The 19,089-nt window shown below is 39.5% G+C and overlaps 1 protein-coding gene across 7 annotated transcripts in view; it reads left to right on the top strand.

Annotated features, from left to right (window-relative positions):
• LOC131683819 (F-actin-monooxygenase Mical) overlaps window positions 1–19,089 on the top strand; it is a 167,137-nt gene that overhangs the window by 96,183 nt on the left and 51,865 nt on the right. For all 7 annotated transcript variants that reach the window (XR_009304572.1, XR_009304567.1, XR_009304568.1 and 4 more), the window contains 4 exons: window positions 2,105–2,447; window positions 2,538–3,984; window positions 4,049–4,408; window positions 4,594–4,664. Coding sequence is in view for 2 of the 7 variants with exons in the window: in XM_058966180.1 (XP_058822163.1) it covers window positions 2,106–2,447; window positions 2,538–3,984; window positions 4,049–4,408; window positions 4,594–4,664 (2,220 nt within the window). In the remaining 5 variants the exon portion in view is untranslated. The remainder of the gene's footprint in view (window positions 1–2,104; window positions 2,448–2,537; window positions 3,985–4,048; window positions 4,409–4,593; window positions 4,665–19,089) is intronic.

Here is a 19,089-nt window from a genome sequence, read left to right as displayed (position 1 = left end):
GCTGAGTTGTTGGTTATTCTCTGAAGTTTAAAAATCCTTCTCAGAAAGAAACTTATGGAATGCCCCTGATACTTGTATTCTTCTGATATTTGTTAGATTTCACTGAGGTTCGTTGATCCTTATACCAATTCGAGAAACATTTCGGAGATCCGGAAACTGTGCTGAGATGCAAAGTTTTTTTTCTGTAAAGTTTGTTGTAATTCCTTTGAAGCCGATAGGTCTTCCCTTACATTTATCGCATTTTATTGATATTGATGTTTGGAAAATCATTCTAAAACTTTATTGCTTATAGGTGTGCGTGTTATTGATATACTTTTATAATTATGTTTTCATGGTGTTTTCAAAATACCGCCAAAAGCGAACTCGTTATTCCCCAACAACTTCCGCTAACCTTTTCCAATTCCTCACTTATTCTGTTGGTAAACAACGAAACTACCACTGCCAACCATAAAATGTGCAACAAGGCAGTTTAGGCAACAGTATTGAGCATTCCATCAAAACCGTGCTTTGAATTGATACGGAGATAAAGTTTGTAACTATAACTTCCAACAGCCGTCATAAATATCAACTAATACTACTGTGACCCGAAGGCCACCCGTTTTTTTGTTTTGTTTCATCATGGAGCCACCAAGTACGCTGTTGTTGAACAGACCACCATATACAAACACACCCTCCGGTGGCACTGCGCTGTTGTTAGGGATGTGAGAGAGAGTGCGTCACCCTCAACAGAATATCAAACAGGTGGAGGCACCCACCAACACCCGGTTTTTCATTCTTCTAGACCATAGCCTGCTTCGGCTGTCACCAATCGTGCTTCAGATATCCATTTGTTGAACTCACAACCGTTCCACTGGGAACGTGTTTGGGTTCGCTAATCGACGATATGGTGCGCGATACTCTTCACTGTCACGGTCACATCAGTCGGAGGACAATCGTGCCGGAGCCATATTACAGTAAACCGGGCTAAATATGGTTAAAGGTTGGTGGTGGTATGACACAAACGTCAGTAGATTTGAGTAACCGTCGTAGGACAGGATGGATGAGGAAAGTGGTTTTCCGATAAGGTTTCGATTTTTATTATCTTTGAAACGCTTGCAATGACTCCGGTTTATTGCAGCACACAGCAGCGAGTTCCGTACCGTGGGCAGCAGCGAAACCATCGGAGGGGAAAAGCTTTTTTTCGTTTTGTCCACTTACACGGTTAGTTGATGATGTTGTTGCGGAGATATATCGTGCCAGCCGGCACCGGGTTTCTGAGCGGACACTAAGCTTCGTTATGACCATCTAAGGTCAATCAGGCAGATTGTGGTGTTTCAATCACGGATGATGACTTCATGTTACTGACCCAGGCAGGCTTGGAAGAGACATCCCGCGATTCATTCACCGTTCAGACCTGTGTGTGTTTATGTTGTGCACAGAAACAGAAGAATTTCGTCAGCGTTGCTTCTTTCGCCGCGGCTTTGGGCTTCTTGCAATTTTCATATCTCTGTCGAAAGTGAAGGTTTTGTTGAATGATTCTCGTAAATATTGAGTGGCCTCCACCGACGACCAACCGTCCGTGGCGGGTGGATTCAGCTCAGTCGTAGTTTACGCGTGGATCTGAGTAGGCGTGTAATTGTTCGCATGGGGCATAGTTGGTTTGTTTATAGAGGCGCACAAAGAACGCTGTCACCGGAAGATAGATAGGTGTGCCCGCCGCACGTGTGAATGGAACGGATTATATAGTCGAGCATTTGGTCTTATTGTTACTGGATACCGAGGAAAGTAGTGCAGTAGTTTATCAGGAATTTACGAATTGAATGTGTTGGCTTAACGAGGAAGAAGTGAAGGATTAAAATACGTTGCTATCTACGATACGTGAGAAACCTTAGAATGTGTTCTAGTAACAGATTACCATTTCTTATGAAACCTCCTAATACAAGTGCTTAAAGTATTATCGGTTTCGTAACCGTTGTCAAGTTTCACAACTCGACATGATGACGGCCATCTTCAGTTGAGTCGTGTCACCCCTCAGATAAAGCGAACTATTCGATGCGAGCGTTTTTTAAATATCTAATGAATCCAATCTTTAATCGTTGTTCTTTTCCCCTTTTTCTTCTTCCAGAATGAATCCCGCCATTAGTGAGCATGAGGCGGCCTCGTTGGTCGCAGAAATGTTCGATCATTTTTGTGCCGCGACCACCATGCGCCAGATTCTGGGCCTGTACAGAAACATGTGTGATATCCTCGGGCTACGACCTGGGCCGCTGAACGAATTTTATCCCAAGTTCAAAGCGAAAATTCGTAACTGGAAAGCGCAAGCGTTGTGGAAAAAGTTTGACACCCGCGCCTCGCATCGCGTGTACAACAAAGGCACAGCCGCTAGCGGCACCCGTGTACTAGTCATCGGCGCAGGACCCTGCGGTCTGCGTACGGCAATCGAAGCACAGCTGCTCGGTGCCAAAGTGGTAAGTCCAGTTTGCGACCTCCTAACAACCCAATACCGTTTCTGATCATATTGACATATCGCTATTACCTTACCCTTCCTTGTCCTTCAGGTTGTAGTAGAAAAACGTGATAGAATTAGTAGGAATAACGTACTGCATCTGTGGCCATTTCTAATCACCGATCTCAAAGCGCTGGGAGCGAAGAAATTTTACGGTAAGTTCTGTGCCGGTTCCATCGATCACATCTCGATCCGGCAGCTGCAGTGCATTCTGCTCAAGGTTGCCCTGCTGCTGGGTGTGGAAGTGCACGAAGGCGTTTCGTTCATACGCGAGATCGAACCAAAGGACGGTTGCGGTTGGCGCGCAGCCGTCTCACCCGAAGAACATGCCGTCTCCCATTATGAGTTCAACGTGTTGATCGGTGCCGACGGTAAGCGCAATACCTTGGAAGGCTTCAAGCGAAAAGAGTTTAGGGGTAAACTGGCGATCGCTATCACGGTCAATTTCATCAACAAGAAATCCGAAGCGGAGGCCAAAGTCGAGGAGATCAGCGGCGTGGCGTTCATCTTCAATCAGTCGTTCTTCAAGGAACTGTACCAGACAACCGGTATCGATCTGGAGAACATTGTGTACTATAAGGACGAAACGCACTATTTCGTGATGACCGCGAAAAAGCACAGTCTTCTCGACAAGGGTGTGATCATTCAAGATTATGCCGATCCGGCCGAACTACTTTCTTCGTCAAACGTAGACACCGCCAAGCTGTTGGATTACGCCCGGGAAGCCGCCAATTTCTCGACCAAATACCAAATGCCTAACATAGAATTCGCGGTAAACCATTACGGCAAACCGGATGTAGCCATGTTCGATTTTACCTCGATGTTCGCTGCAGACAACTCGTGTAAGGTTACCGTCCGAAAGAACTACCGATTACTATCCTGTCTGGTTGGAGATAGCCTGTTGGAACCGTTCTGGCCAACGGGATCAGGTTGCGCTCGAGGTTTCCTATCCAGTATGGATGCTGCGTACGCGATCAAACTTTTCTCCAACCAAAAGAACAGTCTTCTAGCGGTGCTAGCGCAACGGGAATCCATCTACCGGCTACTCGCACAAACAACCCCGGAAAACCTGCACCGAGATATTGGAGCCTACACGCTTGATCCCAGCACCAGGTACCCCAATCTAAACAAAGCCTCAGTCAACATTATCCAAGTGAAACACCTACTGGACAGCGACGATCCGGCACTGCTCGAACAGACGTTCCTGGACACCAATGTGCTTACGGCTGGTCCGGAAGTTACCATCACCAAACGCAAGCGACGCACAAACGACACGGTTCCGCTGGGCACGGTACTGTTACGGTGGATCAAATCACAGCTGAAAGATAACGAATTCGTGCAGGAGTTAACGGATGCAGCTCAGTGCTTTACCAACGGTCAAGTTCTGTGCACTTTGATTAACCGGTACCGGCCCGACCTGGTGAATTTGGAGGAGCTGGAAGGATTCGGTTCAAACGAGTGTAACGAGCATGCCTTCTCCATTCTTGAAGATCATTTAGGTGAGTTTTTTCGATTCTGTAAAAAAATGTTGAAACCCGTTTCTAACGCATCAAATTTAACCAGGAATACCTCGTGTAATGTCCGGCCAAGACTCGGTAACACTGATCGGTGTCGACTCGAAGCTGTGGCTGAACTACCTGGAGCAGATATGCGAAGTGTTCCGCGGAGAAATCCCGCACGTCAAGCACCCGAAGCTGGACTATGCCGAGTTCAAGCAGAAGCAGCAGATCAACAACATGGAAGAGTTCGCAAAACTGCGCCGTTTTGCGGCGAATCGAATGGCCGCCATAAATGTACCGGTTGTGGCCGCCGCTGGTGCTACCGGATCGACTGGTGCGCGAAAGTCTTCCAGCTACTATCATTCGAACGAGGAGGAACGCATCAAGCGCAGCCGGAAGGTACTGGGCGCCGAATCTAGTCCAAGTAATATCTTCTGTAGTTTACTATGTGGAAGTATTGTGCTAAAGAACTTTTTTTATTCTTTTAATTCCTCTCCTGCTCGGTACGCTACTACTGATCCGTCTGATTGTTGAACTGGTCTGAACCCCCCAAAACAAAACGAAACAAAACAAACAAAAAAAATACCCGTAACACACACCATTGCACAGTGGCTTCACCACAAACCGATACCACGAAGCGAGCGAAGAAACGTCGTAGTTATGAGAAATTTGGCAATATTGTAAGTATTACGGGCGTCGGTCGATTTCTAGTCGCCGTCTGTCTCGTTCATTTCGCCTTTCGGCCACCATTCGCGCGGATGGTCGGTTTCGATAGGTTCTTCCCAGACCATCCTTCACACGGACAGCTCGTCGCTGTCCAGTAGCTAGCCAGTAGTATAAATTTTATTCATCATTATCATTACCACCACTATACAACCACAACCACTACCCGCATACCCTACGTATGAGCTCTCTAATACATGTACAGATGCTTTGTAGTTGTTAGAAAATTTGACAAATAGTTCTTAGTTACTGTAGTGGTAGCAAATAGATAAACCATAGTCCTGGTCCATTCATCTTTGGTGCAGTGCATGCTTATTCCATTTAATTGTCGCTTCCGTTTCATTCGCTACACTTCTCTCGTATCCGAAATGCGTTTAAAAAAATGCTTTGTTTTATTCACTTACATCAGGATGTGAATGGTAATTTTATCCCGACCAGTGATGTCGGTTGTACTACAAAAAACAACAACAGTTCCGTTGGTCCCATTCCCAACCAATCGAATCCCCTAACTTCTATTACTGTTCCAACCATTGCCCCGTTTCCCAATAACACAACAGACTCTACCTCCAGTAGAGGTGTGATTGATTCGTACATAAACTTCGGCACCAACAGCAGCACCACCACCCCCCTCAGTAGGAGGACGATGACGAGCACCCCTAAGAGTCCCAGCTACTACAGCGACAATTACTACTTCCAGTACGCTTTTCTTTTGATAGCACTGCCATTGTTCCCGCTAGTAGCGTACCTCTACTACTACTACTACTGCTACACCTCTGCTGGGCCATTTCAGTCGCTAGTGAACAGCTACCTGATGGCGTTGCTGGATTTGAGGGATTGAACAGAGTGTTAGTGTGTAATGCTATAGGGTTCAAGTGCTACCGCACTGACGAGCGTTATATATAATTACAGGAGTTTTAGCGTTGTAGTCGTAGGTCACAAATCTATATGTAGTTGTATAAAGAGTTACTAACTTGCTTGGACGATTCCTTAATAGACGATAAGAGTTTTTTGGTTTGTAAATATAATTTTATGTGAAATAGAAATCTATGACGGATCACATTGGAATTGTTTCTTATTAGTGTGGATATAGCTATACAGTGAAGTTACTGTTACGTGAGCGTTGGGCAAAAAAAGAGACTCAAATCAATATGTACACTCACATTCACACGCGTCTTTTTTATTTAACTTGTTTTTTTATACGTAAAAACCGCGTTTTTTTTTAGAAAATCCGAATAAAAAACTTTTTTCTCGTTCAATACATACATACAAATGGTACCTAAAAAGTTGCTCGGAGCTGAAATCTAATTTTTGTCCCACCCTAATACACATCCTCCAAAGCTAAAGCCGTTCGCACACATGACGACAGGACACACGCCACAAAAACATTGACTGGGGATTTTTCTACCTATTATTTCAATGCTGCTGCTGTTGCCGCGTTGGAATAGCTAGAAAAAATTCCTTAGTGGATGTTTTGTGGCGCGTGTCCTGTCGCCTCGTGTATGTGCAGCTTAAACCTGTGAAACTTTGCTCATGTCTACCAAAATTAAAGAGATTTTTGTGATATAAGGCCTTTTCTTTGGCCCTTTCAAATCTCTTTTTACCACATTTATTCTAATTTTACAAACATGTAGTTTCCAAGAATGTATGCAAAAAGGCAGATGGTGTTTGACAATTATGGAGTTCGGGGTTTCGAATTCATCTTGTCAGTAACTGACACCAACTTGACGCTAACTAGACACTAAATCCAAACAGTTTAAACAACATGTGAACGTCTAAAGCAACAGGTCAATTTCGGCTCTTCCGGCATTGCTGCTGCAGGTCCAGCCCACTTTAGTCTGCCGATTTTTTCTGCCGATGGTCTGCTTACCTTAGTTACCTTAGTCAAAGGTCGTAATGTCTTTTGCTATATCAAGAAGTCGTCCCCAGTTCATTCGACCGATGGCTGTTTGTCGCCCGCCTCTCAGGTTACGAATTCACACAAGATTCTTGCTACCCCATAATCAGCGGTTACAAGATATTTTTGGAGAAATATGAGATCTTGAATGGAGCGTATGAGGCGAAGTATTTTAAAATCTTACGCGAAGTACTGGCGGGGAGTCTTCAGCAATAAATTCAGGTTTTTGAAGTAAAGCAGAAACATCAACGGTCCCAAGTAGCTTCCCGGGGCCGTTTCTGACATAGCAGTTAGCGTGAGTAGCTGGCAATCCACGATGACAACTAAAGGAGGTAATTCGCGATCTGTAAGTTAGGATCTAAACACCTGCACAAACTACCGTTGATTTAGTTACCTTAGTCTCCAGTTTACTCGACCTATGGCTGTTTTTTGCCAGCCTCCTAGGTCACGAAAGCTCATCAGGTCTCCTTCAACTTGGTCGATGCACCTTACTCGCTATGCACTTCTCCTCCTTGTATTTTCGATGAATCAGTTTCAAAAACCATTTTTATCGGGATGTCGTTTCCCATACTGACGACATGCGCCGCTCATCGCAGCCGCCCAAATTTCGCTGTACGCAGAAGGGAGGTTCCCTAAGTAACTAAGGCTCCCAAATGACGTCAATAAATTCAAAATGAAGTATCTAGTCCCTAGTTCATCTGAGAATATAATACGGAAGCTGATGGCGGGTATATCATTAAAAGTTCTAGAAATCTACAGAAATAAGAATTATTATAGATAAGATATTTTTACTATCAATATTAAGCCACATTCTGAAACAAACGGTTTCGTCTTATTATACGTAGATTTTTTCCTGACACCTTGGAGTGCAAAATTTAACGTAAACAGTCTTTAAGTCATAATTACACAACGTCGTCTGAGTATAGGTAATACCCGGTTGCACAGTCATTAAGTAAGGAAGAGGGTGCTTCAACCGCATGCTCACCTGTTGAACATCGTTGTTGATATCTAGGGAGAAGTTCCTGCATATATCATTTTAATCGGAGAGCACTTCTCTGTAGTCCGACATGAATAGCAAAAAAAAGCTAACGGAGGCAGATCATGCTGTCGTACCTCGATTGTGTTGTCTTCATAAAACAAGGGGATCTTGAGAGTATCATTACCAAACTCATCCAAGTGTTCCATGTTGTTACGGGAAATAAGTTCCCATGTTTAACCGTTATTGTGGCATTGCGTATATGATGGAACTGAATTGTGTGAAACTAAGATTCGTTGATACACATTCTATCTTCCAGCGAGCGTTCCACTTCTCGTATTGGTGGTCTAATTTTACAACCACAGTACAGTGACGCCGCAAAGAAATCTCATCTCAATTGATAAATCATTACTGGCAAAACGATAGTAACGGTATGTTGTTTGGATTTCTGTAGCATAATGTATATCTACGTACTGTGTTCGCTTTGCGAGCTTTCCGTGACCGTTGTCTTTGGTGGATTTAAGGGCAGACTAGCCAAATTCGTTGCATACTTGATACTTTCATCATTAATGATATCATGAGTTATCAAAAGATGTCTAAAAACTTCTTTGAGAAAGTCCAATTTTCAAAATTAATGGTTTAGAAGCTAAATCATTTTGACCGTGAAAATGATCTTTTTGAAATGCTGTATTTTGGAGATGCTAGGTGCAATCGGCGTTGAGTAGACATTCTTTCTTCAGCAGTTATTGGTTTAACAATCGTTCGTGGGTCAGCTATTGGGGACTATGTGCTGGTTTTCGGTTGCATTATATAAGCTTAGCAACTTTTGGGCGTATTTTTCCGGTGTTTACCCTCTGTTTCCAAAAATGACACGAGAGGATCTGTTCTGGATGTGTAACCAGTGTCGTTTGATTTGCAACGGATCGCATTTTACGTTAGATTTATGGGAATAAAAAAGTCGTTTGGTATTAAAACAAGACTATACGTCGGATGAGCCATCAAAGCGATGTTACGAGTAGAGTAGAGTGGGGTCAAGTAGTTGATTTTGACAAACAAGCATTCGTTGGAAAGGTTATACATCTGGCTACGTTTTGGCGAAAACGACTTTATGCCTGGTTAAACATTTTTCAAACTAAATCGAATAAGACGAAGATACTTTGCTCGACGTTTTTTAAAATATGGATGTACGATAGGTCAGGATATTCGAAGTTAAATAAAACAACGCACGCGCCTGGAAAATCAGCGATTGAACTTGTATTTGACGACTATGAATACTGCAGATTATTTGAAATTTAATAACGCAAATAAATGCAATCCATTGACGTCATTGAGGTAAGAAAATTAAAGAGGTGGAAATGATGTGATAAATCATGAAACCGCAAAAGGAAATGTTGTAAAAAGATGTTTTTTTTTCAGAAGCTGTGTCTGGATTTGTACTTGCGAATGACTTCTTCGGTGTCCTCGTTGTCGCCAGAGTGTAGAATTGAAGTTGTGCATTCCGGCTCACGTGGTTGCTTAGCTGTGCATCGATCACGTTTGCGCTTCGGAGCATTCCTTTTTGGATTCCTTTCCTTTTTCGATCATTTTACTCCGGTTATCTACTTCAACAATACTTACCTTTCAATCGAGTACGTAATGTCTTGAACGGAACCTTGAATTGTTTAGAGGCTGATCGAATACTGGCGCCATCTTGAACATATGCAATTGTGTTGTTTCCCAAGTAGCAATTTTTGTTGCGGCAACTAGTTCACAACCAGTTGACAACAAAAAACCCATACATGTTTTGTTGCAAACTGGTTACCGGAACTAAGATTTCCTGTGGGGTTATGTCCTCTTCACTTCGCTTTGGCGTTTTTTCGCACGAAATTACGCACAATTTCTCTGTCAAAATAATTGAAATTTTCATTTTAGTAGTGACCTTTAGTGTCCCCAAACGGCTGACCTATCGTGCCCCCTAGCGTATGCTTCATGTTAATGTCCGTATTTTTTCAAAAACCAAAATATCGAAAAACCAACACAAAACTCGTGAGGGATCATCCATAAATGACGTAGCATTATGTGGGAGAGGGGGGAGTTTTGTATTTTGTGATGATGTGTGACGACAGGGGGTCATGCCATGCTACGTAGCTTTTTTAAAGGGGAATAGAATATAATTTAAAAAAAAAAATTGCAGTGACAGGGGGGGGGGGGCAGGTTTACCGTCAAGTTACGTAATTACCAGGGGGTTTTTAGAGGTTTGTGACGAAATCCTACGATGGGGGAGGGGGGTGTTAAAATCACTCAAAAATGCTACGTCATTTATGGATGGTCCCTGATAAGAATTAATTTTTACGTAAGCTAAAACTAACTTGATTTTTTTTTCTTTTATTAAATATATTGTACTGACGACAAAAGATAAAGCGTTTTCACAGAACATCCACCGCAACAGCCGAAATGACAGTCGTCAACGATGTTCTCTACCGTGTACCCAATTCATGCAACATGAGCGACCTCTGCAATAACATAGCAAAGAAAATTCCCCTATACCCTTTTTACCCCCATACATGTTTGACCCCATTCTACTCTACCCAAAATGTCACTTTTTCTGTTCATTTGATACGGTTCTAGGTTTATAAGCATAAATGAGACGTGAACCTTCTATAATTTTCCAAAATGTCGAAGTAACAAAAAAAATACAGTATTTACTCCTTGTTCGTTGGGTTTTGTGAGCGCAGTTTGCTGATGCGTGTTAGGGCCTTATTTCTCGGCGGTGAAGCATTAGCTGCGTTGTCCATTGCAACTAGTGCGAGTCAATCCATCTACTTTTTACTATCGCTCATGTTCTCTTGCGCTATCGTCCACGTTCACGTCGTCATCGGCACTGCTTTCTTGTCGTTCACGTCTAGATTTTCCTTTTTGTTTCATGCTCTTACGGGTGAAACTCGGTACGATCGTTTTTTGTTGTTAGTACTGACAGTTAGTTTTGAGGTACAAAACGCATCAGTTATTGGTCGTTCACTTGGTACTTTCAAATGCGTGTATTTGCTTAACCTTTCATTCAATCGAATAATTTTCTAAGGATGAAAAAAGGTAATAAAATAATATTTTGCGAAAACAACTGATACAAATGAAGACTTTTTTCAATAGGTTTAATCTACAAAAGAGAGTCTCTCTTTACTTTCTCTTCCGCGAATTACTCGGTCACCTTTATGATTTCCCTTCAACTCTATGCATAATAAGCTAGTAAAAACCTTAGTCTTTCGAAACATACTGATAAATGTTCAAAAAGTTTTATAATTTCGCAGTAATAAGCGAAAGAGAAAGCGAAAAAAGAGGGCTCTCATTTGCAGATTGGACCTAATGAAAAAAAAGGCTTCAAATCATTAATTATTGGTTCGAAGGAATCAGCGCACTTTTCTGTAGATGTCGCTCTTCATTCGACGCACACCTTCTTCAGTTACGGTACCGATCTCGCTAGAGACTCTAAATCTTCAATTTCCACTTCGTTATCTCCCAATACTTCGCTATTGGACGGAGCTGGGGACAGTTTGGTTGATGCTGCTCTTTTGGAATGAACTCCTTTGTCGTATCATTATAATTTGTCCTTGTTGTAATGGGAACTAGCAAAGTCTGCCCAGAACGTAACGGACCATCATGGCACTTACCGTAGGGTGACATCCGTTTGTTGAGGAACTTCCTTTACTTCCGAATTAATAGTGTTATTTGTCACGAAAACGCTGATTTTCTTGCCACAGGAACAGATTCCTTGCCAAATCAGAATTTCACGAACCTATCCGCGAACAATTTGAACAACGGATTTTTTTTTGAAATCGGCTATCGTATAGGTTCCATCGCCAATTAAAACACATCCATCGACCCCAATCAGCTTACGGACCTGGATTCTGGCCACTGTTTGTTGATCGAGGTTTTAAATGGCTGGTTTACTTGCTCGATAATATTAGTAACCTTCTCGAAGACTGATTCGCCGCAGAGCAGAGCGATTCTTTTTTTAGTCAAATTATATCAGAATGAGCTTCAACCACAATTGAAAATACTGGTGAATTTTAGGCTGAAAAAATGTGGACATTGACAAAATCGGGACATGTATTTTTCTTTCTGTTTAAGAAAACGAAGGTCTTAAAATATTCTTCTTTAGTCCCTAGATATAGCCTCAAAATCTTTTCTGATTATTTAGCTTAAACAGTGCAAAATTTAACAAAAAAAATTAAAAAAATTTTTTTTTGCATGTATGATCTCTAAGATGAGAAAAATATGACAAGAAAGGATTTACTCGAATTCAACTTGGTTCGTCTGCTAGAGTCCATCAAACTACCAACTATAAATTTTCATATGAAGCTGATAAAATCGGGTCTTCACTGTATACGGTTCCATTCCAAGGCTTGGTGTGACTTTGCCACGTAGCACAATAACTTGAGTTACAGCTATTCACAACCTCTAAACCATTCGTAGGCAGAGTTCACAAGAATCATGAATTTATAAAAAAAGACTGCAATAATTAGTAATGAGGAATTCTACGAAGATCCGTCCGAAAATCTTTAAAATCGTGACCGACCATCTTAGATTCCAATGAAACTTTACACGTTTCACCGTCATGCAAGACTAAATATTTTCCACAGGTAATAAGATTATTTTGACTAAAGAGCCACTTTTCAAAAGGGCGTAAACGTTTCTACGTGTATGAATTTCAAATTTTTTTTTTTTGGTCGATTGCTGTATTTTATACAGCAAAACTATCTGAAAACGAGTTACAGGGAATGAATACTTCTGTCTGAAAAAAATATACACTGAAAAAAATGTTGTGTCATTTTTCAAAAAAACAAAAATTTATGATAAAAATTTAAATTGCGAAAAAACCCATTTTTTTAAATTTTTTATATTTTGTTACCAAAAACCTAAAGAGAAAAGAAACATTTTGAATGTGATTGCATGATGGAGAAAAAATCGGTAAAAAAGTTTTCCTAACAATAACTTCGTACATGTTTTTAAATTTCATACTAATAGACATACAAAATTGTAATTCTATTACAGAATATAATTCTAAGCACCATTTAAAATCAAAATGCATTTAACAAAAATCTTCCAAAATGCGATAGTTTTCGAGATATTTGAAATTTTGCTCCTTCAAAAACAATTAATTCGCGTAATTATGCTCTTTTTAAAAGTTATTCGTGTTACCCCATCAAAAAATGTCAAAAATTTAATGTTTATCGTTTTAAAGACGTAAAAGCAACTTTTTTTAGTGTATTTGGATCCTGGAGAAGCTTTCAATAAAAAAGTTTTCCTAACAACAACTTTTGACATTTTTTTATAATTCTTACTATTTGCAGTCAAAAATACAATTTTCTTTTTGAATATGATTCTAAACGCCATTTTAAATCGAAATGCTCTTAACAAACATTTTCTAAAATGTAGTAGTTCTCGAGATATTTTAACTTTTGTTTTAACAACACAATTATTTTGTTTTATTACGACCTTATCATAAGTTAGTCGCGTTTCTCCATCAACAATAATAGGTTTTTCAAAAGGCCCGTAAACTTTCCTGCAACTTTCTCTTTGACATCAAGGCGATATTGTGAAACATTTTAAAGTTTTTTTGTTTTTTTGAAAAATGACACAATATTTTTTCAGTGTATATTTTTTTCGGACAGAAGTATTCATTCCCTGTAACTTGTTCTCAGATAGTTTTGATGTATAAAATACAGTAATCGAACAAAAAAAATTGAAATTCGTACACGTAGAAACGTTTACGCCCTTTTGAAAAATTACTCTTGTATCAAAATATTCCAATTGCCAGAGAATATCATGGAGATTCATACAGCGAACACACCTGCAAAGTTTCGTTCGAATCGAATTTTGCGGTCGGCCGGTTTCTCATGGAATCCCTCTAATAAGTTTTGAGGAATCTGATCCAAGTTTATCGTTTTCTTTTGTCGTGACTACGACGACCTTTTAGAAATAGGAGGAAAAGTTTTTGAACGTTAGTAGCTTTTATTGTACGGTACGTTTACGCTAATCAGTTGGAAAAATGTTCACCAAATTTGGTATTGAACTTTCGAAGTATGTATGCATAAAACAAAAATTTTCGATAGTGACTCGGAAAACCCGAAATTTTGTAATCTATTTCAGGCAGAGCCGTCAATATGGTGCTGCTAAGAGACCTAACCGAAAACTGGAAAGTTATAAATGTCCCGCATACATTTTTGTGCAAAGTGCTTCATTCGTCGCTCACTAGTTGAATGAGAAGCATGTGGATGCATGTCGAACGGTGCTATAAGAAAAAAGCAGTTAGAATTTTCGTCGCCCTTCCCGTATATTGTTGCGCATATTAATTTTGTTAATCAGCCTTGTTCTGCAATATTATGCATGCATAGTGGTCCAAAACTGTTAAACGCTGGCCAAAAGTAATTATCTCACGAGTGTAGCTTTTTAGCAATGGGATGCAAAGCAAAGTGATCGATATCGTCGGTAATGTTTTAGAAAATATGTCATAAAACGTTGCTGAAGACACCATGTGTATTTTTCTTCTTTTTATTGAAATTGTTTATTTAAAATTGAATTAAAAATTTAAGAAAACGTATTATCGAGATTAGACCAGAAAAATCATTGGTAACATACACTTCCATTGCATCAGGTTACTGATATACTGCAGCACTCTTACCCTCGACAGGGGGTCAACGTCCCGTACCGTACCAAAATCCACCAACGTTTCCAGTTTCAATGTTTATTTTCATCAAATGTGTCTCCTACTAACAATCCAAGGAAGTTCGGTCTCCGTTGAGTGGCCGATTACGTTTTGTTTTATGGCACTCTAACACGGTCAAGTAGCGAGGTTAGCTAATAAGTGAAAGGATGTCGTCGGTGACAGACGAAAGCACGAAAAACCGGCTTAGAAAATGCTTGATCAAGCTGTGCGCTGTCACCGGAGACTGCTTACATCTTGCACGGGGATGCGTGTGCGGTAAGACTAATAATAATTTACGTCATCCGGTTCGGTACACAGTTTTGTAATGAACGGTTAAGTGAAATTTCAAATGGATGGAACCGAACGGTGTACCGCAGGTCGGAAATAACATCAGAAGTTCACAATATTGCTATAGCATGTTTGTATGAACAACTTGAGGGATTATTCGTTTCCCAGAACGCAGCTGGTATCACCTTATCGATAAAACAACGACATTTGTGGAAGCTTTAGTCTACTAATATGCGCACACAAGCACCTGCCAATCGACAGTAACGCGTGTAGTGTGCAATGTTTGCATTCGACAGCAAAGTACAACACCCCCCCGAGCTGCTGTAAACAGTCATAACAGCCGCCTTCCGCGGATCCAGTCTTCTGCAGAGAAAATAAAACAGGAAAACTTTGAATACTCACGTTCTCTTTCACCGGAATGATTCACAACTGCGTGCTATTTTCGACCTTGTCATTATGTGTATGTGCACAAGAATCTCTGCTCCCATTTAGCCGCCAGTGGACCAGTGGCTCTGCTCCACATTCATTACACACGACGACGGAAAAGCGGATAATCTGAACGCCCTCTCTCTTATTCACCGTTTTCGTTTGAACCCCTCCCCTCGTAGGCCTCTTGCTCCTCCGACGACGCGTCGCGACGTTCGTCGACTCCATCAGCAAAGGTGCCGAGCTCACATTTCCCGTTGCATTCTACAGTTTAATGAAATAAGCACTTCTTTATTTGCATTAAAAAAGTACACATAGAGATTGCGCGCTGGTTTGCCTCGGTAAATTATAAAAGGGAGGCTTTACTATGCATGTATGTAATTAACATTGAATGAAGCACGAAGTTCTACGACTTGGATGCAGCAGACTATGGCGACGCCAATGTCGGGGCAGCAACCGGCGAGGCAGTTCTTGTCCACATGTTTCCTAGTGTTCCTTATTTGCCTGAATAGACTGGTAAGGTGTTATTTAAGACATAAATTTAGGACCATATATATTTTTGTACGAAAACAATGATTTTAGATTCTAAACTGTTTATTAAAAATTTAATATTCAATTAAATTGTAAATAAAAAAGCTACAGCTCAGCATTAGTGTTACATTCCGTTGCGGAACGTGGTCCTCTGTTTCGGCAGACCTCGCAGCCGATTCCTATGGTACAGGACAAATGCAGGGCTAGTGCTACGATTCTACTGACCACATAGAATCCTCCTTGACTGGGACTCGAACATACAAAGTATGGGCTTAGGAGACCAGCGTCCTACCCTCTGAACCATCAGAACAGTGTCAATAAAATTGTTTATTTCCTAATTTTTGTGTCCACAAAACATTTCCTCTACAGAGAATCACGGTCAAATTGTACGTGAAACACACGTACAAAATAAAACAAAAAAAACATAATTATAAGAACAGTCCCCTGATCTAATGTTTCATATCCAGCGGATGGCAATCAATTTGATTTATGTACCTGCTATACTACCTCTGTCCAGCAAAGGCGCACGCGAACCATAGCCGAACACTTAAAGAAATGCACAACCTGCACTTAATGGAAAATTTAAAGCGTACTTAGCTTCCACTTGTTTCTACATACATAGGTAGTATGCATGCAAGTAGCGTTCCAAGTTACGGTCGGCCGAGCGATTTGCTCGTGAACTTCTTTGGTTCCCTTTTTATTATTTGCGAGTGAACCGTTCAGCATATCATCGCCCATGTGTTGTATCGGTTCGATAGGATTTCAATCATTATGATACAAGTGAACTATGCTTTGAACACTAAAGCGTAGTTTCTCTTACACAGTCTTGGATCGGTATAGTACACTAAAACCATGTTTCCGTTAGAAAGAAAACGATGGGGAGTGTGTAAAAAGCAAATCACACTGCTTGCGTTCAGCTCGATGGAAGCCAGAACACGAGGTGCCTCGAAGTAGCGAGCGTAAAATATACGGGACATGCACGCAAGCCACACAAACATGTCACTAATTGCTTGTTGAGTCGGTCAGTCCCGCGGTTGCCTCTGTTATTTGCATATCAAAATAATGGACGAATGAAAACTAGAGCTGTTTTTGGTATTAACCGTTGATCTACCAATTGTTTTTGTATATACATGCAACAAATTTATGGATGGAACGAAAATATTGAGATGCAATAAAGCAAATGATGGATTGCCGTTTAGACATCGTCTCATCAGTATCTGGCAGGCATTAGAAATAAGAACGGCAAAGTCGAAAATGCCAATCAGATCGTTTGGAGCATATTCCGTAAGAGTTTTTAAACAATTGTAGAAGATAGCGAAAATACCAAAGATTAATATTTGCAATAATATGTAAAAATATCATCAAAAAACTAATTTACGAGAAAATTGTAAAATACAAAAAATTAAACTATTGCATAAATTGAAAAATATGCAATAATTATAATAAAATTAAAATGCGAAATGAACAATATCAAAAACTGTCAAAATTAACTGTGGGTAACAATAAAACATTAAATATTTTTCAAATGACTTCAGAGGATTCACTAGACGATTCTCTAGAAGATTCAAATGATTCTTCGGAAGAATTTTTTGAAAGAACAGATTCTTCAGCAGAATTTTCAGATGGAAATTTGTCCGTATATCCTCCAGTGGATTATTTAGAACAGAAGATTTTTTCAGAAGATTCACTGGAAAATTCTTCAGAATGTTTCTCACACGATTCTTCGGAAGATTTTTCTGAAAATTCTTAAGATTATTATTCTTGGGAGTCGTCGAATCTGCGGATTCTACAGAAGATTCTTCAGAAAAAAAAGCTAATCAAATGAATTTCTCTGAAAGCAATAAACAGAAAAAATTCCTCTGAAATAATCAGTAGAATTCCTTTGAAATGTTCTTTAGAATATTTTTCAAAAAAATCACCAGAAAAGTGTCTAGGAAACTCTTCAGAAGACTTTTCAGCAGATTCATGAAAGGAATTACTACGAAAGTTTTTCGAAGACACAGATTCAGTAGAAGATTCTCCAGGAGATTTTTTAGGAATATTTTTGGTAGATTTTTAAGTAGATTTTCCAAATGATTTACTTGAATATTGTTTGGAACATTCTTTAGAAACATTTTGAGAAGCTTATGGGGAAGATCCTTCGTAAGATTTTTCAAATGATTTCTCAACAGATTTTTCAGAAGATTATTTGTAAGCCTAATCAAAAGTTCTTCTGAAGTATTCAGAAAATCTTCCGCAGATTTTTTCAGAAGGTTCTTCAGGTTGGAAAAATTCTTCCTTGGATTTTTCTTCAGTACATTCTTCAGCATATACATCAGAAGATTCTTCAGAAGTTTCTTTAGAATATTTTTCAGGAAATTCCTCAGAAGAGTCATCAGAAGATTTTTCCGGAGATTAAAAGGACTTATTCTATTGAAAGTTTTCTCAATGATTATCTATTTCTAGCGTTTTCCAACACTCAAAAAAGTAAACGTTATGCCTATTGATTTTACACATAGATTTTTGCAATTAACGGAGGCATATAGACACTATTTGCTGTTACATAAACCCAATGTGTGTATTTATAAGAAATATTAATCTTACATTCACATTTCATAACTATTAGGCACATAAACCCCCATTCTATAACAATATGCACATATAACTTATGTGTGTGCATACATAGTTTATACAGTTGACACATAGAAGGTATGTGTGCGCGTGATAATAATAGCATTTCTTCTTCATATGATTTTTAAGCGGTTTGAAGCAAATAGAATTAACGTTTGGATTTTATTCAGTGAAGAATAAGTCTTACGAAAAGATACTTAATGAGCTTTTCAAAAGGTTCATCTAGAAAAACTGTTAGATGATTTTTGGGCGGATTTTTCAGAATATTTAGGAGATTTTTCAGAAAATGCTAGTTTTCAGAAGATTCATTAGCCAATTCTTCAAATGATGATTCTTAAGATTCACCATAATAATTCTTAAGAAGATTTTCAAAAGATTTTTAAAGAAGATTATTTTTATTCGAGTCACCAGAAGACCTTCTGAAACATTTAGAAGATTCTTCAACAGATTTTTCAGAATCTTTTTAGACGATTCTTTAAATCAGCGTTATTCTATCTGGGTTTTTTTAGAAGTTTCTTCAGTACATTCTTCAGCATCTTTTGGATAAATATTCCAAAAGAGTCTTCTGAGGAATCTGGTAAAGAATCTTCATTAAATTCTTTAAAGAAGTGATTCTCAACCTGAGGTCCGCGCACCCGTAAGGGGACGCAAAGACACTGCTGGGGGTCCGCGAAGAAAAATCTATTTTCCGAGTGCAGATTGGAATTTCAAGTCTTGATTCCTAACAAACTGAAAATAACATATTGATTCATTTAAAGGATTTTTCTGAAGCTTCTTTCAAACACTAATCAGAAGAATTCTTCCATATATTTTCCAAAACATGCTTCAAGACTTTTATAAAAATATTCTTCGGAAAATTATTCTGAAAAAATCTTCAGATGATTCTTAAGCGGATTTATCATAATATTTTCATAATTTTGATGAGATTTATAAGAAAAATTTTCAGAAGAGTCTTCATAAAATTCGTCAGAAAAG

The sequence above is a fragment of the Topomyia yanbarensis genome, chromosome 1 (genome assembly GCF_030247195.1).
Source record: "Topomyia yanbarensis strain Yona2022 chromosome 1, ASM3024719v1, whole genome shotgun sequence".
NCBI classification, from domain to species: Eukaryota; Metazoa; Arthropoda; class Insecta; order Diptera; family Culicidae; genus Topomyia; species Topomyia yanbarensis.
This window is presented reverse-complemented; position numbering and strand designations above follow the sequence as displayed.